General features: G+C 38.1%; 4 protein-coding genes and 1 long non-coding RNA gene across 8 annotated transcripts; 4 read left to right on the forward strand and 1 right to left on the reverse strand.

Moving 5' to 3' along the window:
* On the forward strand, positions 1-679 carry LOC141814231 (uncharacterized). Its single transcript, XR_012600467.1, has 2 exons — positions 1-131; positions 423-679. It is a non-coding gene; the product is annotated as an uncharacterized LOC141814231 (long non-coding RNA).
* A 910-nt stretch (positions 680-1,589) lies between these two features.
* On the reverse strand, positions 1,590-2,061 carry LOC141815107 (uncharacterized). The gene is made up of 2 exons (XM_074703061.1): positions 1,933-2,061; positions 1,590-1,796 (listed from the first exon to the last, which is right to left on the reverse strand). Exons 1-2 carry the CDS (start codon positions 2,059-2,061, stop codon positions 1,590-1,592), a joined length of 336 nt encoding a protein of 111 aa, XP_074559162.1.
* Positions 2,062-7,263: 5,202 nt separating this feature from the next.
* LOC141815051 (deoxymugineic acid synthase 1-like) lies at positions 7,264-8,995 on the forward strand. The gene is made up of 4 exons (XM_074703015.1): positions 7,264-7,606; positions 7,998-8,241; positions 8,333-8,512; positions 8,675-8,995. Exons 1-4 carry the CDS (start codon positions 7,281-7,283, stop codon positions 8,897-8,899), a joined length of 975 nt encoding a protein of 324 aa, XP_074559116.1. The 5' UTR covers positions 7,264-7,280; the 3' UTR covers positions 8,900-8,995.
* Positions 8,996-13,419: 4,424 nt separating this feature from the next.
* Positions 13,420-15,383, forward strand: LOC141814356 (putative protein kinase At2g41970). 4 transcript variants are annotated; one of them, XM_074702298.1, is made up of 7 exons: positions 13,420-13,626; positions 13,713-13,972; positions 14,111-14,237; positions 14,336-14,609; positions 14,848-14,980; positions 15,070-15,156; positions 15,244-15,383. In XM_074702298.1, exons 1-7 carry the CDS (start codon positions 13,542-13,544, stop codon positions 15,364-15,366), a joined length of 1,089 nt encoding a protein of 362 aa, XP_074558399.1. In that variant the 5' UTR covers positions 13,420-13,541; the 3' UTR covers positions 15,367-15,383. The 4 variants fall into 4 exon arrangements, with proteins under 4 accessions (XP_074558399.1, XP_074558400.1, XP_074558401.1 ...); XM_074702299.1 differs by having other exon boundaries at positions 13,719-13,972; XM_074702300.1 differs by having other exon boundaries at positions 13,725-13,972.
* Positions 15,384-19,694: 4,311 nt separating this feature from the next.
* LOC141815342 (uncharacterized) lies at positions 19,695-24,144 on the forward strand. Its single transcript, XM_074703283.1, has 2 exons — positions 19,695-20,202; positions 23,510-24,144. The coding sequence occupies exons 1-2, from the start codon at positions 19,704-19,706 to the stop codon at positions 24,055-24,057; spliced, it is 1,047 nt and encodes a 348-aa protein (XP_074559384.1). The 5' UTR covers positions 19,695-19,703; the 3' UTR covers positions 24,058-24,144.
* The last annotated feature ends 217 nt before the right edge of the window (positions 24,145-24,361 follow it).

Genomic DNA, 24,361 nt, shown 5'->3' on the forward strand with positions numbered 1-24,361 from the left:
TTCACTTCTATAAAAATTGATGAACTTGTTGATTTTGTGATTTTCAATTTCTTCTAATGAAAAGAGGAGGGCAGCTTATATACAGTGGACCTTTGGGCAATTTATCGAGGAACCTGAGACAATATTTTGAAGTAAGAAAAATCAGTTGCATAAATCTTTCCTGATGCAAATATCAGTACAGTAGTTTCAAGCTATTTCTCGTATGTCAGTTTAGGCGATTAGTTAGATTGTTAACCTTGCTTGTTTTTAGTCTGTTGAATGCCTGACACAAAAATTGTATCAAAATGTAAGTTAATCTGCAACACTTTTAGGTGCTTTTCTACTAATAACCTATTGCTAAAGCCAAATCACAATTACACTTGTTCTACCACTTCCATTTTGTAATTTTTACTAATATTTGCACTCTCTGCTGCCATTTTCAGGCTGATTATGTTCCTCTAGCAGTAGAAGGAGAAGCTTCTGTGAATGGCTCCAAGTAGATGGGGATTCAGTAGGAAGCTTGATTGGTGCAATGACCTGTTTCTTTTGCGAATGAGATTTCAAAGGATGAGGCTTATTTATATGAGAGTTGCTTATCCATTCAAACATTTGGTGTGCTTGATGTTTAGTGTGGTGTGTGTGTAACCTTGACATTCCATCTTATTCTGCAATAAGATCAGAAGCTTCCTTTTCCTTGAAATCTACAGCCAACTAAGCTATTTAGACATGGATTGATCCTGAACTTGAGTCAGTGATCTTATCTGAAAACTGGTTTAATTATCCAGATACAATATGACTTTTATTTTGTCAATGGTGGAGAGTGAATACTTTGACAGCTAACCAACTACGTGAATTGTGGCAAAAGCCATTGGTTTTGCCATAACAAATGTAAAGCATTGTTTGGCCAGTTCTGACAAGAGTTCTCAAAGCCAAGTTGTATATTCATGCATATGTGACATACCAACAATCCCTTTAGGGCAGTAGCTTTATTCATCAGCAGGCACACTTGCATTTCCAACATGTGAATGTAGTCAGAGTTTTACAGGAAATGTGATGTAGATCTCTGAACCAATTCCACTTCCATGTTTGCGTATTTTCAGACGACGTGGAGGCCAATGCCAAGCCGGTGGAAGATGATCCCAGTAGAAGCAGATTTTACATTAAGCCAAGTGGTAGTTTAAGCAACTGTAAATGAAGTAGTTAATATTGATACTGACATTTATTTCTCATGAGTAAAATTTAGTAGTTGTTTATCATGGATTGTGTTCTAAGGTGAATTCAATTATGAAACTTGTAGCTAAAGATTACACGAGTGAAAGAATAAACAAATGAAAGAATAAAAGTCCAATGCATAAACTTGTAATCGGTCACAGGGAACGAGAGGAGTAATCAATTCAACATATGGAGCAGCATATTTTTAAGAGCAATAATCTAGAAGAACAATCAGCATGCAAAACTAAAGGATTGCGAACTCTTGGCACATCGATTCAACAAAACACGAAGACTATAAATTTTGTTGTTTCAACAACTTCACAGTGTTCACATTGGTTTCTATAGCTTCAATATGCTTGAAGTAAAAACACCTGTGATAACTTGATCAAATGCTAAGTTTAGAGATAGAGTCGAATCAGCTCATCACTAACCACGGATGGAGTAAGAACACCAAGGCCAGTGAACAGCAGCGTGAGGAACTGAGGTGGTGTGTAATCTCTTGCTGATGTTTCAACTTTAACATCAGGTGGAATAGGAACGCCAAAGTCTATCGGTCGAAGTGCAAGTTCAAGGTCTTTTTGGTCCAATGGATACAAACCCGCAAACTGCAAAATGATTCATATCTAAGAAATAGCAAAATTATAACAGCAAATGATGCCAAAATCCTTAGTTTGGGGCCAACCTCCAGTTTGATATCTAATGGAATGAGATCAAAGAAAGAGGTGATCCATATAAGATTACCTTGTAACTTTCGGCAGCCACATAAACAGGTTTGTTCATGCTGTGAGCCACAAGTGCAGTATGATATGTCCCCATCATGTTAAGTATGCCTCCACTTTCAACCACCCCATCAGCTCCAACAAAAACCATGTTAATTTAACATTGTTGCTGTGATTGCAAATGAAACATTTGAGGACTCAATTGCATTTGCAGATTCATGTTTTTCGAGGGCAAAGTTTCGCTGATCTCTCCGGTGGCAAGTTTTAGACGCTGGACTTCAGCACTCAGTGCCTCGTTCAGGACTGAATAATACATGTCGATCACGAGGAAGGGATTAGTTTTGGATAGCAACATAATAAGAAAACCTATATAGTAAGAGAGATCAAAACACCAATTAGCAATTAGAATTAATCAGCGATCAGCAAACAAAATCAAAGTTGTTTATTCGCATATACCAAATCATAATTTCTGGGCTAGTGTTCATATCGAATTCATCAAATAGAGAACATGTAGAAGTAACTCACTGTATGGGACACCATGATACATCAATTTGTGGTTCCATGATGTTCAACTGACAATTTAGTTCCATGATAACATGTAGCAATTCACATGAAGTGCTAGAAAATCTCACACGGACAAAACGACAGACATCATACGGACACTCACATTGTGCTTCAAGAAGACCACCTCTGGCTCCGTCTGGCTATAGCCAGCACACTAGCATAGCTTGGCAACGCCCTGCTCGATGTACTTGCAACTTCCGCAGGAGGTGCGGTAGAAGTCCACCACCACGAGCGCCCACGCCGCCTTGGCCCTCTCCATGATCCTCGCGAACTCCTCCTCCGTCTTGAACTCCCTCACGCAGTCCACCGAGCAAACATCCTCCTCCTCCTCCTCCCCCTCGTCTCCACCGCCACTGCCGATTTGGGAATCCGCGACGGCGAGCAGAGGGCGCGGTGGCGAGCAGTGCACCCGGCAGGCAGGGGCGCGGCGGTGAGCAGAGGGCGCGGTGGTGAGCAGTGCATGCGGCAGCGAGCAGAAGGCGCGGTGGCTAGCAGAGCAAGCGGCGGGCAGGGGCGACGCGGCGAGCAGAGGGCGCGATGGCGAGCAAGGGAGCAGCGCGATCTGAGATTTTTTTGTGAGTGTGTGGCGAAGGAGAGCTTCGGCGAGCAGAAGGGAGAGTGGGAGAGGAAACCCTAGCTTCGGCAGAAAAGTATGCGCGCGGGAGATCGGCTTTGTCGAGGGAGAAGAGGCTTTCGCTGCTCGCCGTGGAAAATCACGCGCTGATGTGGAAACGCCAACAAGGACAGCGCTCACGAGCGCGCAGGAGATGGCGCCCATAATAGCAGAACTGTATATATATATATATATATATATATATATATATATATATATATATATATATATATATATATATATATATATATATATATATATATATATATATATACAGCTCTGATATCCTGGCCGACGCCCCCGCGCGACCCCGCTGCGCGATCAGCCGACCTTTCGCCGTTCATCGCCGCCGTCCGGTCAGCACCGGCCGTCATCCCGGGCTCGTTGGAAGCGCAACTTGACGGCGCACACACCGACATCGGATTCCGACCGGATTGGATCGGAATCCGGCCGGAATTCCAGCCGAAATAGAGCAGACGATTCTGGCGGCGATTTCGCCGGAATCCGGCCGGATTCCAACCGAATCGGGGCCGGACTCCAGCCGCGGTTGACGCACCGGCGCCGGGCGCTTCGACCGCGATCGGAGTTCGGCGTCGATTCGGTCGGAATCCGGTCGGATTCCGGCCGAAATCGCCGCCAGACACTGGCGGGCGATTTCGGCCGAAATTCGGTCGGATTCCGGCCGAATCGGGGCCGGACTCCGGCCACCTCCGGACCGCCGTCGAGTTGCGGTTCCAACGGGCCCGGTCCGGCGGTCGGAGGTGGCCGGACGACGGTGAACAGTGGCGGAGAAGCGGCGAAGGTCCGAGAAGAAACACTGTGCAATCACGATTTTTGGACGGCTGCTGTTGATCGCGATCGGGCGTGGACGGCGTGGATCGATCGCGCACGGGGTCGCATTTTTTTCGCCGCGCAGTATATCAATATATATTGAAATCTAACAACTACTGTAGTGTTGATTTTAAAAAATCAATATCATTGTGGTGTCGATTTTCAAATATTAACATCACAGTGGTATTGCATTTTAAAGAACAATACCATAATGATATTGGTTGACATTTAAAGTTGGTTATCGAATGAGAAACAAGTTAGTAGTTGGATGGAATGAAGAAAATTATTAATATAGAGGATATCCGATCCTCCTCTGATGGATATAAGGATGAGGATAAATATCCGATCCTCTAATAAGTATGAGGATGAAAGTTAAATATCCGATGGGGATGAGAATGCAGATGAATATAGATAAGGATGGGGACCAAGGATATATAATCCAACTCAAACTTGATCCTTGCCATCCTTATAGGGGAATCAAAAGTCACGTAGTTCGTTTATTTTTTTCCTTATGAAGTGATGTTATTATTCACTTCTATTTCTTGTTCTTTTAGTGTTCGTTCATTTGGTATCAAAGTCTTCTACTTTGTCATCTGAAAGTTGTATTCCTTGTATTTTTTTGGCTGTCGTTCAATTATTAAGTAATGTTTATGCTTCTAAAGAGTCGGAAGACAAAGTAGATCGTTGTACATCTAATATATTACTTTTGGAATAAACGTATGTTGTATGACAATAGACGACATTGGACAAACTAAAATTTCTTTTGTGATAATGGAGATGATAGAAAAACTTCCCTTCTACGATTATCATTGTAGAATATTGAAATTCGACTCTTTATTTACTTCTTTAAAATCAGAAGTTGTAAAATAATTCTTAAATTTTTGTTTGAAACTTGAGGATCTTTATGATCGTTTCGTTGTTCTTTTCATAAAAGTTATACTTTTATAAATTTTAAATTACTACTACTTAGTACTAGTATTTTATATTTAAGATATATTAAATCTATTCCATTTTTTATACTATAATCTTTATTTATATAAATTATTTATGTTATATGTATAATATTAACATATTAGAAGAAGAATCTTTATATAGAAATAAAACAATATAATATAAAATTAATATTTTCTATAAAACTTCTAATTTAACTGTAAGGTCTAAAACAAATGTAACTAAATAAATTTCAAGAATATAAAAAAATATTTTTCTTATTTTATTTTCATTACTAAAAATTTATTTGTACTATGTTCATTTAAAATTAACACTATATTATGAAAATTAACTATAACTAAATAAATATTATGAAAATTAACTATAACTAAATAAGAAGTAGGATAATAAACATCAAAAAATTATTCGGTTGCATCATTAAATACGTTTAAAATTTCATAAATATTTACTACATATATTTCATTGGTGTGAAAATAAATATAAATTAGCATTATTAATATTTTATATAAAAAATAAGTATAATAATTCTCTATATTGAAATAATTTTGTAATAATTGATAGATTGAATTTTAATGTGTTGGTATATCATATGAAATTTTTTTAAGTTTCATTCCATTACTTTTACAAACTCTATCTCATTATTTTATTATAGTAGGATGCGACTATAAATAAAAAAATAATAATTTTAATTGGTTTAATATGATTTTAATTTTCTTTTAATTTATCTTGAACATATAAACTTAAAACATGACATATGCAATGAATATAAAAAAATAAACTACAAATAAGAGATTGATATATAAGTTTAAATTGTTCAAATTAGCATTATCAAATGATATTAAAAAGATTTTAGAAGTTAATTCATATTCTTTTAAAATTAAACATAATAAACGTATGTTGTGAGGATTGTATGATTTATTAAAAACTTTATAAGTTAATAAATATTTTTAAATTTTTCAGAAGTTATTGTTTCAATGGTAAATCATACCCATATACGAATGTGTTTGTCAATGATAACTCCAAATATTAAAATATAAAAAAATTTATTATTTAATTATTAAATTCTTCAATTAATTTTTCCCCCTATCTTACTAATGTTTTAATTTATGAGTTAGTGTTATTCGAGGAACACATTTAACAGATGTATTAAATGATCTTCTTTAAAATCTTTAAATATGTATTTAGATTGAAAACTAAAAGAAAGATATTCTACGAATATAAATCTAGCTAATAATTTCTTAATTTAATAGCACAATACATAAATAAATTGGAATCGGTACCTTTATTAGTCGAGGAAAATTTAGACAAATGTGTTTGAGAACATTTGATTCTGTGTTTGTCGGGTGCTTTGTTTCGATGTATCATTTTAATGACCCATAGCCGTTGCTTGATTGGAATTTGTTTGAGACAATTGTAGGAGGTTTTGGAATGTTTACGTTTTGCGAACAATTCTCCGAACGAAAGAGTGACCTTCTTAAAATGTTTATAAAATAGACGATTGTAAAAGAGTATTCTAAATTTTAGAAATATCGTCATTGACACCTTTTTTTTTTGTCTTTAGTGTCGAAATTTATTATGACTTATCATTGGTAAATTGAATATTATGAATCTCATTTGGGTTGACTATTTTATTGCCCATTCGAGATCAAAATGATAAATCTCCTTGTATTATAATTAGAGAATTAAAGTCGAAAGCGATCGAGATTTCGAAATTAAGAAAGCAGAGAAGATGGTGAGAAAATGATAAAATGAACTCTTTATTTATAGAGTTTGAAGAATAATGGATATTAAATCATAGTCATTGATTAAAAAATTGATAAAATAATCTTAATCGGTGGTTCCGACTTTCGAAACCGCCGACGTTTATAAAAACAATATATAGCTGTTGAACTGACATTTTGAACCACCGATTTGATGGTTAATCACATATTTGAACCGTAACTGACTTGACTTCAATCAAACCGATTACGATTCAAACCTGGCTAACCGGATCAATGAATAATCGGTCTGTTGACCAGTTATGAGTCTGGACTAGATCTGAATTAGTCTAGGCTCGAGATCTGGTCTAGAAACCTAGATTGAATCTCTTTAGCGAAAGCTCATATTTGTTTGAGATAGACCCAAATCAACCCCATGTGACGATAAGGGCACAATATTTATAGAAATCGTTGAAGGAATCTTTTTGGCATTGATTTTGATCTTATCTAATTGAGACTCCTGTTCTAGTGTCACTACTGACCAACTTGAAAGCAACTGCACAAGGACAAGCACGATGACGCATGCGCTCAAGTAACCATTATACAAAAATAATAATTAAAATAATTAATTAATTAAAAAATAATTTCTATTTCTTCCTCTTCTCATAAACCGCCATAAAGTTGCATACGACTAGACTATTAGCGTCCACAAAAATGTCCAAAGCCAGAGCAGCAGTGCGGCTGAGCACCGCCGGCAGCAAGCCGATGCCGGTGATCGGCTTCGGCACTGCATCCTTCCCGTGGGGCGATCGCCCCGACGTGATCCGCTCCGCTATCCTCCACGCCATCGAGCTCGGCTACCGCCACTTCGACACCGCCTCCCTCTACCTGTCGGAGGAACCGCTCGGCGAGGCCATAGCCGACGCCCTCCGCTCCGGTCTCATCGGTTCCCGCGACGATCTCTTCGTCACCTCCAAGCTCTGGTGCACGGACACCCGCAGCCCCGACCTCGTCCTCCCCGCCCTGAAGAAGAGCCTTCAGTAGGCAACATCCTCCTCAAACCTTCTCTGTTGTGCTTTATATCATGCAAATTTGTTTGTAACAGTAGAGAAGGAAAAAAGAAAAAGTACTATTATCTAAGAAGAGACTCCGTGCTTATTTGTCTATGGATACTCTACTCTCTTTTTTAATAGCTCAAGCAGTGAACTTTTCTACGAACGATTTGAGGTCTATGAATAGTTGCAGTAGATGCTTTGATTTAACTTCTCTAGATGCCATTGAGGTGTCATAGTTTCTCTACTCCACTGCAATTGAAGTGCCACAGTTGGATATGTTGTCTCCTTCATTAGATTTTGTGCCAAAGGGGTCTTCCAATACCCACCAAAACTTGATCTGATACTGAATCATAATAGCAATTTTTATTTGTTGCAGGAAGCTTCAGTTGGACTATCTTGATCTCTATCTAATACACTGGCCTATAGCCATGAACCCGTCAAAAGATTACTCAGATCAACCTAAATGGGAGCTGTTGCCTATTGACCTTGTCTCAGTGTGGAAAGCCATGGAAGAGTGCCATGCCCTTGGCCTAACGAAGTCCATTGGTGTCAGCAACTTCACTTGCAAGAAGTTGGAATCACTACTCTGTTTCGCAAAAATTCCTCCAGCAATAAACCAGGTACATGGTTTTGATAATTCTTCTTTTTCTTCCCCCTCAGTTTTGGCTGAATTTAGATGCCAATGATGGAACTTGATCTCTGTGGATGAAGGTGGAGGTGAATCCTGTTTGGCAGCAAAAGAAACTGAGAGAATTCTGTGTGGCCCAGGGGATTCAAATCTGTGCCTACTCTCCCTTGGGAGCAAATGGATCATACTGGGGCAGAAACTGGGTCATGGAATGTGATGTCTTGCTTGAGATTGCAAAAAATAAAGGCAAAACTATTGCTCAGGTACGTGTGATCTCGAACGTTATCAGTTTCGATACATAGATCAAACAATCCAATGCAAGCAGATTTGCTTGAGATAGAAATGACTATCGAAAGTTAACTGAATCTGTATTTTCTCATCTCCAATGAAGTTGAATTTGGAAACTTAAGTCTCATTGCCCACAGATTTGCTTGAGATGGTTGCTTGAGCAAGGAGACTGCATGGTTGTTAAGAGCTTCAATGAGCAGAGGATGAAGGAAAACTTGGAAATATTCGATTGGGAGTTGACAGAGGAAGAGAAGCAAAAGATTAGTCAGATTCCTCAACGCAAAGTTCATCCAGCTCTAGAGTTTGTGTCAGAGGATGGACCTTATAAAACTCTCCAAGAGCTGTGGGATGGAGAGATCTAATAAGGAGATTTAGATCTTTCTCCTGGTTATTTATAGTTAATTTTATATTGAGAAATGAACTTTTTTATGAAGGAAAATAAAGTAAGTTGAGATGGATGTTGTTTGCACTATAAGTTTGAACACATTTCTGTTTATCATTCAAGATCATCCTCTTGTATGCCCCCAATCAAGGCACGGTAAGATGCCACGTTATGTTAAATATGTTTATGAAAATCCCTTTACGATGGATAGGGTTGTAAGATAGTTGTAAGGGTTTTGTTACATTGGATATATGCTAGGGTTAGTTTTCTCACAAGTTGCGGTTTCCGTTTGATTTCGTTAGAAAGCATACGACGTTACTACGTTATTGTGATATGCTTTTTGATCAATCAACAATCGAACTAAAATAGGTCAGTAGCTAGCTAAATTAGGCTAGTTTAACCAACAAAGAGTTAACCGTGACTCGAACCAAAAGTTGACCTAGCACAAAAGCTAAGATTAATGCCAAGTCGAACCTAAAACTTAACACATGTTCAAACTTGTTCACTAAGAATCTTATATATCGAGCCAAGTTCTTGGCTCGAGTTTTTTTTTTTTATCAAACTCAACTAATAGCATTGTTGTATTTATACATTAAATTAAACGTTTGTTTAATACATAAAGATTATATTTTAACATATTATGAATTATGGAAGATTTTAAAAAGTAGAAATTACTATATTCTTTTAGTATTTAAATAAAAAAATAAAAATAAATTTATAATTAAATTACTAAATAAGTTTAATTATTCATAACAAGCAAAGTTTACTAACATTCAAACTTATTTAATTTATGATTTTTTATTATTGAGCGAATATAAATGAATTTAATCTAACCAAATATTGAATTTATTTATTTATAGCCCTAAAGGCATGCTTGATTCGATAATACTCAACCATTCAGTATATGTTAAAGTTATGAAAGGATTAAGTCTCAATTTAGTAGGGTTAGACTTGAATTAACATCAACAATAATTGTCATTAAGGAATTAAATCTCAATTGAATGATCTAATATTTGTAGCATGAAGGAGGTTTAGATATTGGATGTGGATTTTATGTGTAGATCCATCAACCCTGTTCGTTAACATTAATGAGCTGTTAACGGATATGAGCTTTATGTGGATGGTCCCTGCAGGATAAGTTTGGTATAAGAAGAGAAGACTTCATTCAATTTGGACATGATCTTTGACTTTAGATCTTCTTCTTCCTTGGACTCTTCCCCATTGAGATTAAGATCCGATTGTCGTCAGATGTGTGTGTTTCATGCATAATTTTAGTATTATTTTGTATGTATTTTGTTATATGACATGAGCATATTTTACATATTTTCATTTATTTTGCATCGTTTTCATTCTTTTAGTTTGGAGAATTGCTCTTTCTGCTTTTGATTGACAGGATGTGAAATTGGAGCTTAATTAGAGCTAAAGAGCCTTAGAACCAAAGTTTACAACAAAGAACACACTCTGGCTATGTCCCATGACACGAACGCGTTCCTCCATTCGAAGTTAGATAAAAAAATGGAGCATCCGCAGAGGCCGCAGAGCCTGACACAAGCAAGCCGTGCCCACCGGCATGGCCATTGGCCATGTCATTCTCTACCGTGGATCCATCGACTCAGTCATGGACATTCACAGGTCGTGCCATCAGACACGGTTGTGTTATCCACCACAGAGCTCGACACAACTAGGTTGTGCCACCGGGCAAGGCTGTGTCGAGCCTCTTCTTCTGTCGACTGTGAGCAACAAAGCCTAGTTGTGCCTTCCAGTATGACCGAGGTGTGTAGGCAGCGCTCCACTATTTTTGAAAGTTTTTAAATGTTCTTGTCAGTTTGGAGAGCTATAAAAAGCCTTAAGAGCATCATGATTGAGGGAGTAGGCATTTCCCCGTGACAAGGAACCCTAGCAAAGTCGTTCCAAGGAGCTATCAACATTTTTGTCCACCATAACTTGGAGATTCTTCTAAAGACGTTGACAACAACACGACTAAGCTTCCTCTTCTCTTTTCTCTCTATAGGATATCTTCTTCTTTATCTTTCGGTTGTAATTCTATCTTTATGGAGTAGTACTCTAGATTCTAGGATAGAAAGAAGCCCTATGTATTGTTAACATTCGCTTTATATACCTATTTATTTTTCTTTGCTATATGATGTGTTTATCCATGATTTGACTTTATTGCATATACATGATTATTGTATGATCAGGGTCATCAAGAGGGGGGGGGGCTCAAGCATGAGTCCACTATTGGTCCCCTTTCTGGAACTTTTTTGGAGGTGGAGAAACTCATTTTACAATACAATAACAAGTACAAAGACTATAACAATAAGAACAACTTGTAATGAAAAGGACAAGCAAACTCTTTGATCTGATCCTGAAGTCCCGAGTACAGCACACCCCTCTTAGAGCTTCCTTGATCGCAGAGCTTCGTTTATTCCTTCGAGCATAGAGATTGAGAATAGAGAATTGGTTGTTCTCGATCTATTCTCGAGTCCTTCTTTTATAAGGCTTTTTTGGTTTATTGATAAGCTTTATGGGTATACTGATCATAGATAAATATTGATCCAAAGACTGAGCTCTTTGTGATATCACGATCTCATCTTATCAAATTTATTGGTCTACCGAACTCAGGTGCCACATCATCAATTCGGTTGTGGCCTCAAACTTGGTTACCTGGATCCAATTGGTCTATTGATCCTTAAGATCGGTCCACCAAACCTATATTTGATCTGCATCAAGTCCGATTCACTCTAGACTTGGTTTGGTTGTGTCTATCTGCTTCCTCAATTTTGCTTCCAACTCCAAGTTCCTCTTGCAAGACAAGCATACAACAACAAACAAACAATCTAACCTACTCTTATAGTCTGTTTAACCTACTAGACTTACCTAAATTTTACCTTATAAGTCTGACCTATTGGGCTTCATGCTTGGAGTTCCTCTAAGACCTTTAACCACCTAGAGCTCACTCCCCAGAATTTCCTTTTGCCAAGCATCTAGTTACCTTTGACATGCTTGGACTTATCCTTGCCTAACCTCGAGTTAGGACTAGTCACTCAGTAGACTTCTCACTCTTGTCAAGCATCTGGTTACCCTTGACCTGCTTAGACCTACCCTTGCCTAACCTCCAATTAGGATTAGTCACTCGGTAGACTTCTCACCCTTGCCAAGCCTTTGGTCACCTTGACCCACTTGCACTTTCTCATGCTTAACCTACAGTTAGAACAAGTTGGAGGATCGGTGGGGCGTTCTAGAAGGGGGGTGAATAGCGCGTCCTCGTTTTTTGTTCGTTCGTTCTATCAAAGATACTTGGCAGCAGATATTAGAAACATATGCAGAGACACGTGGATTTATTTGGTTCCTAATCTCTCAGGATTAGTATGTCCAAGGCCTATGTACGGAAGACGCTCGTCCAATAGTGGTCTCCTTTTCGAACTTTGTTCGGAAGCGGAGAAATCTATCTTAGAATTAAGTATTTGTACTTTATTTCTCTATATTTAATTGTACTTAATTTGTAAGGGATTTCTCCACCTCTGAAAAAGTTTCAGAAAGGAGATATGCTAGTGACGGGTGTTTCCTGTATATAGCTCTTGGAGTATAAACCTTAGAGGTTGGGAATCAAATAAAATCCCTATATTTTCTATCTTGTGTTTTATAATTTGTATATTCCATTATGACTAATTTTGATAGAAAGAAAGAACATGACAAAAATAAAGAAACGAATGATCGATATTTATCTCCTTTATCGATCCTCGTGATCCTATACCTTTTAAATTCATCATGATTAAGTTTGATGTATCACTGCGTGCTTTCAAGTTAATCTAAGTTTAACCTAAGAAGGAAACTAGTGCTTCAACAAAGTTCACAAAATCCTATTTTTGATCAAGTCGAATCTGAACATAAGTTGGACATAAGTCTAACTATGTCAAATCAAGAATAAGATTATAAGGTTTGACCCATCGAAATCAACCCAAACAGCTAACATATAAATTGTCTGCCCATCTTATGATTAATGACAAAAAAAAAATTAAATGATTGGGAATCGAAGAACATATTTTAATATATCACAGATTGGCATTCAAAAACAAATAAAATTAGATTAATCACGTTGTGGCAACCATGTGTTGTTTTGTCCTTTTCCTTTTTCTTCCTTTTAAAAAAATGATTAAAATTTAATAAATTAATCTATTTTAACAAAAGGAATCATGCAAATATTTTTCTAGAATAGAAAAGTGCCAGCGAAATGCTACGCGCAGGCACGTCTCGCGCACGCATTTCCCACTTCATAATCCGTTAATACCCGCGGTTTTCCCGCGAAACATAACCACCGCTCAACGGCCCCTTCAGTTCCCTTCCCCCTCTCAATCCTCCTCCTCCTCCTCCTCCTCCTCCTCCTCCTCCTCTTCACCACATCGTCGTCGCCGGACTGGAGCTTTGCGCCATCCTCCACCCGCCTACGGATCTCATCGGTTAGTCTCTCCCTTTAATGTCAATTCCCCGCCATTTGAAATTGATCGAGGCATTTGAAACATGGGCAATGGTGAACTGGGGCAGAGTCGAGTTGGTTGATGCAGGGGAGAGGACGTTGACAGCGTATCGTGGGCATTCTGCGCTCCGGAGAGACTTCTCCGATCATGTTGTGCTGCGGAGGAACCGACGAGGAGAACTACGGCCCTCCGGCCAGCCAGCATCCCGCCCCACCCAACCGCAATGCTCCAGGTATTCTGAATCCCTCTTCTCCGGATTTGTTGTTGAATTTAACAGCTGGATTTGGATTGCTTGTGTTCTGGGCAATGAAAATGAAGGTCGAGACAGAGACCCCAGAGGAGGGCCAGGTGGAGCCAGAGGTGGAGGAGGCCCGCCGAAGGTCCTGCCGATCGAGATTCCGGCGATACCGTTCGCAGAGTTCAGCCAAATGACGAACAATTTCAGCGACAAGGCATTGGTCGGAGAAGGATCCTATGGTAGGGTCTTCCGTGCCACCCTCAAAACAGGGGAAGAAGCTGCCATTAAAAAGCTGGACCCAAGCGCATCCAATGAGCCAGATAATGAATTTGCTGCACAGGTTATCATTTCCTTTAAATCATAAATCTGTAAATTTTTGTCAATCTTTTTGACTTGAAATTCTTATTTATTTGGATTGAATTTCTGATATCAATCTAATCCAAAAACTAATCATTGCTTCTTGTTCCCCTTTATGCAGTTATCAATGGTTTCGAGGCTCAAGAATGAGTTCTTTGTAGAGCTGCTGGGGTATTGTCTGGATGCGAATAATCGAATACTAGTTTATCAATTCGCGACCAAAGGCTCTTTGCATGATGTTTTACATGGTAGTAGTCAAATGCTTACATTTCAATGTCTTTGTCGAGGATGAAAGCTACTTTTCTTGTTCTGGGACTGGTATAATGCACTCATTGTGTTGGCACAGGGAAGAAAGGTGTGCAAGGGGCTGAACCGGGACCTGTTCTTAGCTGGAGCGAAAGGGTTAAGATTGCCTATGGTGCAGCAAGAGGACTCGAATATCTTCATGAGAAAGTTCAACCTCCGATCGTCCATAGGGATGTCAGATCGAGCAACGTTCTATTGTTCGATGATTTTTCTACCAAGATTGCTGATTTCAATCTGACCAACCAGTCTCCTGATACAGCAGCTCGTTTACATTCGACTCGTGTTTTGGGAACTTTTGGATATCATGCTCCAGAGTAAGCTCATTCATCCAATCTACATTGCTCTCTTATTCTTGAGTTAGACGTAGTCATGATTGAATGCCTTTAGAATAGCCTAAGCTTTTGAGAGCAATTAAATGTTGAAAATTTTAGTTATCGTTGAGTCGTATGACTTCAACTACTATGCAAGAGTAAATTGTTTTACCTAAAAACAAAGCAATTAAATGAGGATATATTGTTTCCTTCTCAAATGATCTTCCTAGTTCCTTTACAGGTATGCCATGACAGGCCAATTGACCCAGAAAAGTGATGTTTACAGTTTCGGAGTTATTCTTTTAGAGCTACTAACTGGCCGAAAGCCGGTAGATCACACAATGCCTAAAGGACAACAAAGTCTTGTCACTTGGGTGATTCTCATCACTTAATCCAACAATTCCATCAACAATAAACTCATTGTTGGTAGTTTTCCTTCTCTGATGTGCAAATTATGATACAGGCAACTCCGAGGCTAAGTGAAGACAAAGTTAAACAGTGTGTGGATCCAAAACTAAATGAAGATTATCCACCAAAAGCCGTCGCTAAGGTAATGCCAATCATGTAGTTTTTCTTTGCTCAGCAAAAGAATGTGGTCTTTAACAAGCAAAGTGTTATGTTTCTTTGTGATACTCAGCTTGCAGCAGTTGCAGCACTTTGTGTGCAATATGAATCTGATTTCCGACCAAATATGACCATTGTTGTCAAGGCTATTCAGCCACTTCTTAACGCGAAACCGGGGCAAGAACACCATAACTGATGTTGAAACATCTTTGATTTCCCTCCTATCGTCGCCTTGTTTCTTAATTTGTTTCATCTTGTCTGTCAGTTAAATTGAGAATGGAAGTAGTAAAATTCAGCAATTTTAATGTAGTTGGTGTCACATACTCTGAAACGAAGTAGAAAAAGATTGATGGAACCAAAACAAAGTCTTTCAGAAAAGGATTGAACATATATCGTTATAGCTTGTATCGATATGATATTGGTTGCAAAGCATAATATGAAAAACAAGTTGGTATTTGTTGAAATGCCCAATGCGGTTTACCAAGGTGTAAATGATATCTATCTTTAAGATGGAAATTAAAGGTTAAATTTTTTTATCATCACTTGATGGAGGAGATCATACTAATGGAGACAAGATTAGGGTCTGATATTTGCTTAAAGAAAAGCTAGATATTCAGAAAAAACACGAGTAACGGATTCGCTAAAGTAATCAATTTCTCAGCATTACTATCATATCAACAACTAATTTCGATGGAATTCAGAGTTAGCAAGTCCAGAATCACTGATCTTCAACTTTTCATGAAACAAAGATCCAAATTTGTATCAATATGGATCAAAAACAACAGATTGGTATTAGGATACCTTGAATGATGAAAATTTGAAGTTTCCATCTATTCCAAAATCCACAATTGGAACACAAACATAGCAGAAGAAACAATTTTTCTAGAGTTTCAACATGTATTAGGGATGGCACAAACTTCAAAAATTCAAAGATTATAAATAATCCTTTTTTATCAACTTTAGATAAATAAACTTTGGTTGACCATTAATTAGTAAAAGTGATGGTTTCTGCAAAATCTATTTTGTAATTGTTAAGGTCCTGTCCAAGTGGACATTACATGTCAGATGAATGGGTAGGAGTCGTGCCCGATTGACACCATACTCAACTAGTTCCAAGCTTAATTAGTTACAGGCCCGACTGACTCCATACCCGATTGGTTCCATACCCAATTGGCTCCATGCCTGACTGATTCCACAGTCCCCCCCCCCCCCCCCCCCTCCCGAAGGGGGCCGACTCCCCAGCCAGATCAATCTCGCCTAGTCAACACTCATGCCCAAGTAGCTCCGCTCCCTCATCCCTTCTGCCAGACAGTCACCTAACCGCCAAGTGGGAGGATGAAGTACTCAGAACAGTAAGTAACCTAACACATCATTAATACAACATGGTCTTTTGCCATACTAGGCGTGGATAATGGGACCCTCCTTTATCACAATAGGATATTCTTCTTACTATCGAGGTGACATCTCCTCTGATGAGTCTATATAAAAGAAATTCGGTTCCCGCGGGCTCAAGTACACGCGCACATGCATCCTCACACTAGTCCTAGCATTTCACTTCATTCTCCTATTCTCTTTCTTCATCTCTGGCCCATGGACTGATTTGGACGTCGGAGTGGTTGAGCCAGGGCACCCCCTAGCTTCCATCCTAACCCTCTGTTTCCTCTTTGAGGGTGTACAAGATTGCTGCCTTCTCCTTGCTACTTGTGACCTTCGTGCGACCCTGTTAACATAGAAGTCAGGTGTCCGTTGATTCATCCAGAGGTGATCCCAAACAGGAACAGTAGTAATAAACTTATTTCGCAATATGTCTTTAAGATTTTCATTAGTGTTTATCCATAGAGGGCATGCCTTCGAATTCTTTGATATGATCATGATCCACTCAAAGGGAAGTCTAGGGATGATAAATTGAAAATCTCTCACAATTGACTTCCACTACATAGATTTCTTAGGGTGATCGTACCAAGCTTCCTGTTTTACTAGGAATGATAAGTTATATGTTAATTACTCACTTATCTGTGTAAGGCTAGCAATATATCCAATAGCAAGTGTATATGTAATCCTTTTAAGGGTTTAAACCACAAACATCAAAGAATGTTGATCCTCTAATGAAATGTCATCTTGTAAAGGACTAGTTGTGTCTACTTTTATGAGAAATTTCAAACACACTACTTCAGTAAAAGATGGAATCTGTCACCTCAGCGGCTCTACACAGTCGGCTCCACGACCATCTGTGAGGAGGTAAATTGAGAAGCTGCAGTTGGCCACTACAGAGGAGAGCATTGCCTCAATTTCATCGAGATTCGACTCTTGTCCACTTCTGATAAGTCCGTCGCGTATTAACTAATTCAACCATGTCCCAGGGGCAAAAAAATTTATTTTTCAAGCACACTAGGTACATGCAAATGGCTTCTCATCGTGAGCTATATCTAATGGGGTGCTTCTAACATCTTACCTATGTACTTGTTTAGATATCAGCATGCCTATAAGAGTGAAATCGTCATCTGCCTTTAGGACATGATTGAGTTGGTTAGTACGGGATAGATTTATTGAAGTGGGTAAGAGTCGAATTTCAATGAAGCCGATGCAATGCCCTCCCCTGTAGTGGTCAACTGCGGCTTCCCAATTTACCTCCTCACATATAGTCGTGGGATTGACCGTGTAAGGTCGGAGGCCAATGGAATGATGGATTTCACCTTTTGCTGAAGTGAAATCGCCATCGCTATCATATAAAGAAGCATAACACTTACTAATCATACCATAAAGTCAAAAATCAATCTCAAATTGTTATTGCTAAGGACATTCGGAACTACTTTTTCATGTTTTGAGATTGTCTTATATCATGATTGATTCATCATTAAGGATCTTTTATTATAATTTACCAATTATATAAAATAATTAGACAATTCTTTAACGATGTGTAATTAAAAAATAATGATTCACTTACAATTTAATTAACTCTAGGGCAAAAATATATGTATTATTTTATCAAATCACGTCCAATAATTTATAATTTTACCAAATCAGCCCTTTGTATAATTTTTTTTCCAAATTACACAAATTTTAAGTGACCTACAAATTAGCATGCGACATGACTTTTGAATAGAAAATAAATATTTATTTTCCTTCGAACAACATAAGATAATCACTAAAAGCTACTTCACACAATGTTCTTTAAAATGTAATGTCAATTTAGTAAAATTTTTTACACAACCTAACTCTGATCATATTCGGCTAAACTTAACTCATCGAGTTCAAGATTCATGCTTGGCACGAGCTCACACCGCTTGTTGGGCAAATATGAGTAAGCATGGCCCTACTATGGTTGAGTTGTGCTAGATTTGACCTCGACCTATTCTATCAAGTTCGGATATGTTGAATACATTGATGTTGAGAATTGAAATTCTTCCAACTTTGAGAAATGAAGGGAAGTTTTTCGTTGGATCTTTCCTTTCTATATCTCTCCACACTAGTCTTAGTTGTAGAGGGGACAAACGAAAAGTGGATGGGAAAAAGCTTTTACTTTGGCACCTTTTCTCATTGTTTCCATAGTTGAAAAGAAAAGAAAAGAAAAGAAAGAGGTCATGGAAAGTTCACCCCCCAACTTCCTTACATCACACTTTTTGTACAAATAATTGAAACCATTATTATTCACATAGTTGGTTGAGAAATTCTATCAACATGATACAAGTTTTTGTAATAAATTAATTAAATGTTTATTTACTTTTTCTATTATTTTTTCCTCAACCAACCACCTAATTTATTAGTTTAACTAGCTCATTAAGTCGATCACATTGCCTCCATGTGTCTAACAATTGGCTCATCTAATTCAATTAGCCCCTTAACCTAATTAATTCATATGACTTATTTAGTTTGCTGTTCATATTCATCTTATTTTCTTGTCGAAGTACTTAATAGACAAAGAATAATTGTTTATGGAAAGTGTAAACAAAATTTTAAATTATTTTTATAATAGTTTGAAATACTTAATTTTTAGGAATATGAAATTGCAAGTTGATATAATTTCTTTTTAAGAATATATAAGAAAAATGAATTAAAGTGCTCAATGTTTTCCGCCATCCTTAAGAATTTAATAAATAAAAAATAATTATTTATAGAAGAAACTAAAGAATAATAATTTTCTGATTTTGCTCCTTCATTATATTATATATACATTGGAAAGAATTAACGATACTCCTTTTTTCAAAATTTAATAGATAAATAATAATTATTTTAAAAATAGATTTTGAAATATTTATTTAGATATAATTTTCTAAAATAATATATAATGAAATGAAAGGTGCAGTAGACGGTGAATAATTATTTTTAGAAAAAGTAAATAATAATAGCAAGTGTGGTCTGGTCGGAAGTTAAGTGGGTCCGCAAGACACTTCATCGGCTTCCAAGTAGGTGGCTGGTACACTAGTGGGTGACGAATTGGGGGGAAGAATTTAAAAATAGCAGTTGGTTTGTTTGTTTTTTTTAATAATAACGACACTTCACTCCATCACTCATCTCCGCCGCCGAGAACCACTCATGGGGACCTGGGAGTCCCGCCGCCGCCGGCGCTGCTGTTGCCGCCGCGGCCCTCCCAGTGGAGACGGCGAGGCGTCGTCAAGGGCGCCCGCCCTCCTCCTCCTCCTCCTCGTCTCCTCCGTCCCCCTCGCAATCATCGCCTCCCTCGAACGCTCCGCCGCAGGCTTCACCTTCCAGACCCCCGACTGGATCTGCGAATGCGCCAAGTGGGACCCCGTCGGCCGCACCTTCCTCGCTTCCACATTCCTCGGCGGAGGCGTCGCTCGGCTAACCCTTGAAGATCCTCACGCCGTCGGGGGCGCCCTGACGCAGCGGGACGTGCTGTCCGATCCCGACGTCGCCGGGAATGTGTCGCTGGGAATGACCATCGATCGCGGCAGCGGGAGGCGCCGGATTCTGGTGGTCTACGCCGACCTTCTCCGGTGCCGCTCCTCCTCCGTGGCCGCCTACGACCTCGAATCGTGGTCCCGCATCTTCCTCACCCATCTGAGTGGTCCAGGTTTTTCTCCATAAACAATATCATTTTCCCCATTTTTATCTTGTCCGCTACTGGATCGGCATGCGACGGTAATTCCGGTGGATGATTAAATGTGTTTGTCTGTATTTTCGGCCAGTGGCTTTGTTGCAACCGCTGAGAACAGCGATAATTTATTGCTACACACTGCATTGGCACTGAGAAATAGTACAAGTAACCAAATATCTCCAGAATGTTTGGTAGAAGGCAAGGAATGCTGAAATTCTTTGCTTATTTGTGTTAGCATTTAATTAATTTTGATTTTAATTAAAACTGAATTAACTAACTTTAAACTAAAGACATCATTTTCAAACAATGTGATGTATGGTTGGCTAGGGTTTAAGATCATTGTGTAGGTGTAAATCCTGTGAACTCTCATAGAGTGTCATAAGATTCTTTTTGGCTTTGATCACGCGATGTCCCATTCATGTGAGGTACGAATGACAAGGTTAAACTGCTACCAATAGCACCCTTCACAGTGGTATTGAACTTTGAAAATTAACACCAAAGTGAACCCAGCAGCACAATGGTGCAAACTTTGAAAACCAGTACCAAAGTGGTGTTGAACCTTCAAAATCTACACCATAGGATTTTGATTTCTTGAATCCTACAATACAATGGTATTGAACTTTGAAAATCAACATCAAAGTGAACCCAACAACACAATGATGCGAACTTTGAAAACCAGTACCAAAGTAGTGTTGAACCTTCAAAATCGCAACCATAGTATTTTGATTTCTCGAATTCAGTAATTCAATGGTATTGAACTTTGAAAATCAACATCAAAGTGATGTTGAACTTTCAAAACTAACACTATAATGTTCTGATTTCTCGAACCCAACAACATAGTGATGTTGAATTTTGAAAATCAACACCAAAGTAGTGTTGAACCTTCAAAATTAGCACCACATTATTTTGATTTCTTGAATCATAGTGTTTTGGACCCAATCCAAGTCTAGTAGGTTTCTGCATTGCCCTTGAGCCCCACCATGCCCTAAAGGCTCAACTTCATGACCTTCTTATATGTGTAGAGCCTATTTTAAAAAATTGACATAGAGCCATATGTTCATATAGGAGGTTCAAAACTAGGATTGCATACCATCTTTATCTTCTTTACACTCCCCTCTTCTACTTCATGTCAAGTTTTAGTTTTTCAAATCTTCTAGATTCATCAATGAGTTTTGATCGAAACTCATTGATGGTCATATCCAACTTTGATTGAACTCAATCCAAGTCTAATAGGTTTCTCCATTGCCTCAAAAAATTAACCTGTGTGTCAATTGACATAGTCATAACTTCATGAAGGAGGTTGAGAAGTATTCTCTACACTTCTCTCTTCCGCTTCATGTCCAGGTTTTAGTATTTCAAATCTTTTAGGTTCATCAATGAATTTCACCAAAACACATTGATTGTCTAAGCTAGCTTTTATTGGACCCAATCCAAGTCTATGAGGTTTCTACATTGCCCTGAATCTCACCATGCCCTAAAGCCTTAGTTTTACAACCTTCTTATCTGTGTAGAGTTTGTTTATAAAAATTCAACTTGTGCCTCAATCGATACAGAGCCATAATTTCATATAGGAGACTCAAAAGTAGGTTTGCACATCGTCTCTAGATTCTCTACTCTCCTCTTTCACTCCATGCATAAGTTTCAAAATTTCAAATCTTCTAGGTCCATCAATGAGTTTCGGTCAAAACTCATTGATGCTTTTATTCATTTCCGATTGGACTAAATCCAAGTTTAGTAGATTTCTACATTGCCCCTGAATCCCACATTGCCCTAAAACCTCAACTTATCTGTGCAAAGCTTGTTTACAAAAATTCAACCTAAGCGTTAATTGACACAAAACCATAACTGTATGTAAGGGGTTCAGAACTAGAGTTGTACATCATCTCTACACTCTCCTCTTCTACTCTATGTCCAAGTTTCAATATTCTAAATCTTTTAGATTCATCAATGAGTTTCGACCAAAATCTATTGATGGCCATAGTCAACTCTGATTGGACTCAATCCAAGTTTAAAAGGTTTTTGCAGGACTACATTGCCCCTGGTCCCACTATATTCTAATGCATCAGCTTCATGACCTTCTTATCTATGCAAAGCTTATTTACAAAAATTTAGTTTGTTTGCTAATTGACACAAAGTCATAATTCTATATAGGAGGTTGATTTTCAAAATTCAATACCATTGTTTTGTTGGGTTCGAGAAATCAGAATATTGTGGTACTGATTTTAAAGGTTCAACATCATTTTGGTATTGGTTTTCAAAATTCAACACTATTGTATTGCTGGGTTCGAAAAATCAGAACATTGTGGTATTGGTTTTTAAAGTTCAACATCACTGTGTTGTAGGTTAGAGAAATCAAAATACCTAGTATGTTATGGTATTGATTTTGAAGGTTCAGTACCATTTTAGTATTGATTTTAAAGGTTCAGCAATCAGAACACGGTGGTGCTGATTTTGAAAGTTCAATACCACTGTATTGCAGGTTCGACTATGGGAACACGGTAATGTTGATTTTGAAGGTTCAACACTATTTTGGTGTTATTTTGAAGTTTCAACACCACTATATTGCATGTTTGAGAAATCAGAACATGATGGTGTTGATTATGAAGGTTCAACACCATGTTGATTTTGAAGGTTCAACATTACTGTGTTGCGCAGGTTTGAGAAATCAAAACATGTTGGTGCTGATTTTGAAGGTTCGACACCACTTTGGTGTTGATTTGAACCTTCAATATCATATTTTGTGGCTCGGAAGCTTGGGAAAATGGATTGGTGTTATAATTGTTGGTGTGAGGGGTACTATTGGAATTAGATGCGTCTTTGGTAAAAAGCGTACAGTGCACCTTTTGAAAATTTCATAACTTTGGCTGCATCCAATAGGAAAACGCTGAATAAATTATTTGATTAGAGTCTATGTAATCAATACATGACCCTATATTGTTAGTTCCCATGTCACTTCATCTAGTGTTGTTTGATCATAATTGTATTTGACGGTTGATTTCTGTTTTTAAATTTATTGTGTTTGCCTAGGAATAATTGGTTTAGAAAATCTCTAGTTTAGTGTTATGATATGCTTGGTCATTTTCTATGAAACAAAATTTTTTATCTGTACAAAAAAAACCTAAAACTAGTTTCTTTCGTCTTAGATCATAAATCATAAATACATTTGGCCAGTATATTTATTGCTTTTTGACACTTGGATTCTCCATCTATCTCCTTTGTACCAGTCTTTGTGATCCTATGATTTTGAATTCGGAACGTAATGTGGATCTCACTTGGTGTATAGGTGAATGTTCATTTGCTGATGATGTAGCTGTTGATGAAGATGGAAATGCATATGTTACTGATGCAAAGGCAAACAGAATATGGAAGGTGGGATTGAATGGTGAGTTGATATCCGTCATTAGAAGCCAACTTTTCACTCAGAGGAAGGAGTGGTACTACAACTTTGTCGGTCTGAATGGCATTGTGCATCATCCTGATGGCTATTTGCTCGTCATACACACTGCCAGTGGTCTTCTTTTCAGAGTTAACACAGCAACTGAGGAGGTGACTGTGGTTCAAGTCAGAGGATCATTGCTCATGGGGGACGGCATGGAGTTAATTTCGCCGAATAAACTGGTTGTCGCCGGCACCCCCTCTGCTAGGGTGGTCGAGAGCTTTGATGGTTGGGAGACAGCAAATGTCACAGCATGGTATATTGGACCGGTGCATCGGATTGCCTCGTCGGCGACGGTGAAAGATGGACGGATATATCTTAATCATCTTGTGGGTGTTGGAATGGTGAAAAAAACTCATGTCATTGCGGAGGCAGTTTTCCTGCCTAGCAAATAAGTAGCTCAGGTAACCCTCATAATGGTGAAGGAACAAATACTTATTTGAAAGCCCTTGCTCAAAAGAAAATATATCATCTTTCATTTACTTATTTGTTTTAAAAAAAAAAAACTAGGCAATTACTTTGATATATTCTGGTAAAAAAGATACAATAAAATGAATTATTCTAATACTCGTCGTATAATAATGTTTAAAGATCTCAAGCTAAAGGGCAAACCCCTCGGGCTAAGTCGGCACCTCTAGACTTCTGCAAGTGAACATCATCAATTAGGGTAAGATTGAGCTTAATTTTTTAATATGAGCT

This window comes from Curcuma longa, chromosome 21 (assembly GCF_044706935.1).
Source record: "Curcuma longa cultivar G26 ecotype Majalengka, Jawa Barat chromosome 21, ITB_CL_G26_1.1, whole genome shotgun sequence".
Lineage (NCBI taxonomy): Eukaryota > Viridiplantae > Streptophyta > Magnoliopsida > Zingiberales > Zingiberaceae > Curcuma > Curcuma longa.

Excerpts from the sequence above, each read along its gene's own strand:
- LOC141815107 (XM_074703061.1), bottom strand. The coding sequence starts at position 2,061 with ATGGTTTTTGTTGGAGCTGATGGGGTGGTTGAAAGTGGAGGCATACTT. Across the intron at positions 1,797-1,932 it reads TGGCTGCCGAAAGTTACAAG|TTTGCGGGTTTGTATCCATT; the intron begins GTAATCTTATAT and ends ATCATTTTGCAG.
- LOC141815051 (XM_074703015.1), top strand. The coding sequence starts at position 7,281 with ATGTCCAAAGCCAGAGCAGCAGTGCGGCTGAGCACCGCCGGCAGCAAG. Across the intron at positions 7,607-7,997 it reads GCCCTGAAGAAGAGCCTTCA|GAAGCTTCAGTTGGACTATC; the intron begins GTAGGCAACATC and ends TATTTGTTGCAG. Across the intron at positions 8,513-8,674 it reads AAGGCAAAACTATTGCTCAG|ATTTGCTTGAGATGGTTGCT; the intron begins GTACGTGTGATC and ends CATTGCCCACAG.
- LOC141814356 (XM_074702298.1), top strand. The coding sequence starts at position 13,542 with ATGTTGTGCTGCGGAGGAACCGACGAGGAGAACTACGGCCCTCCGGCC. Across the intron at positions 13,973-14,110 it reads ATAATGAATTTGCTGCACAG|TTATCAATGGTTTCGAGGCT; the intron begins GTTATCATTTCC and ends CCCTTTATGCAG. Across the intron at positions 15,157-15,243 it reads CACCAAAAGCCGTCGCTAAG|CTTGCAGCAGTTGCAGCACT; the intron begins GTAATGCCAATC and ends TGTGATACTCAG.
- LOC141815342 (XM_074703283.1), top strand. The coding sequence starts at position 19,704 with ATGGGGACCTGGGAGTCCCGCCGCCGCCGGCGCTGCTGTTGCCGCCGC. Across the intron at positions 20,203-23,509 it reads CACCCATCTGAGTGGTCCAG|GTGAATGTTCATTTGCTGAT; the intron begins GTTTTTCTCCAT and ends CTTGGTGTATAG.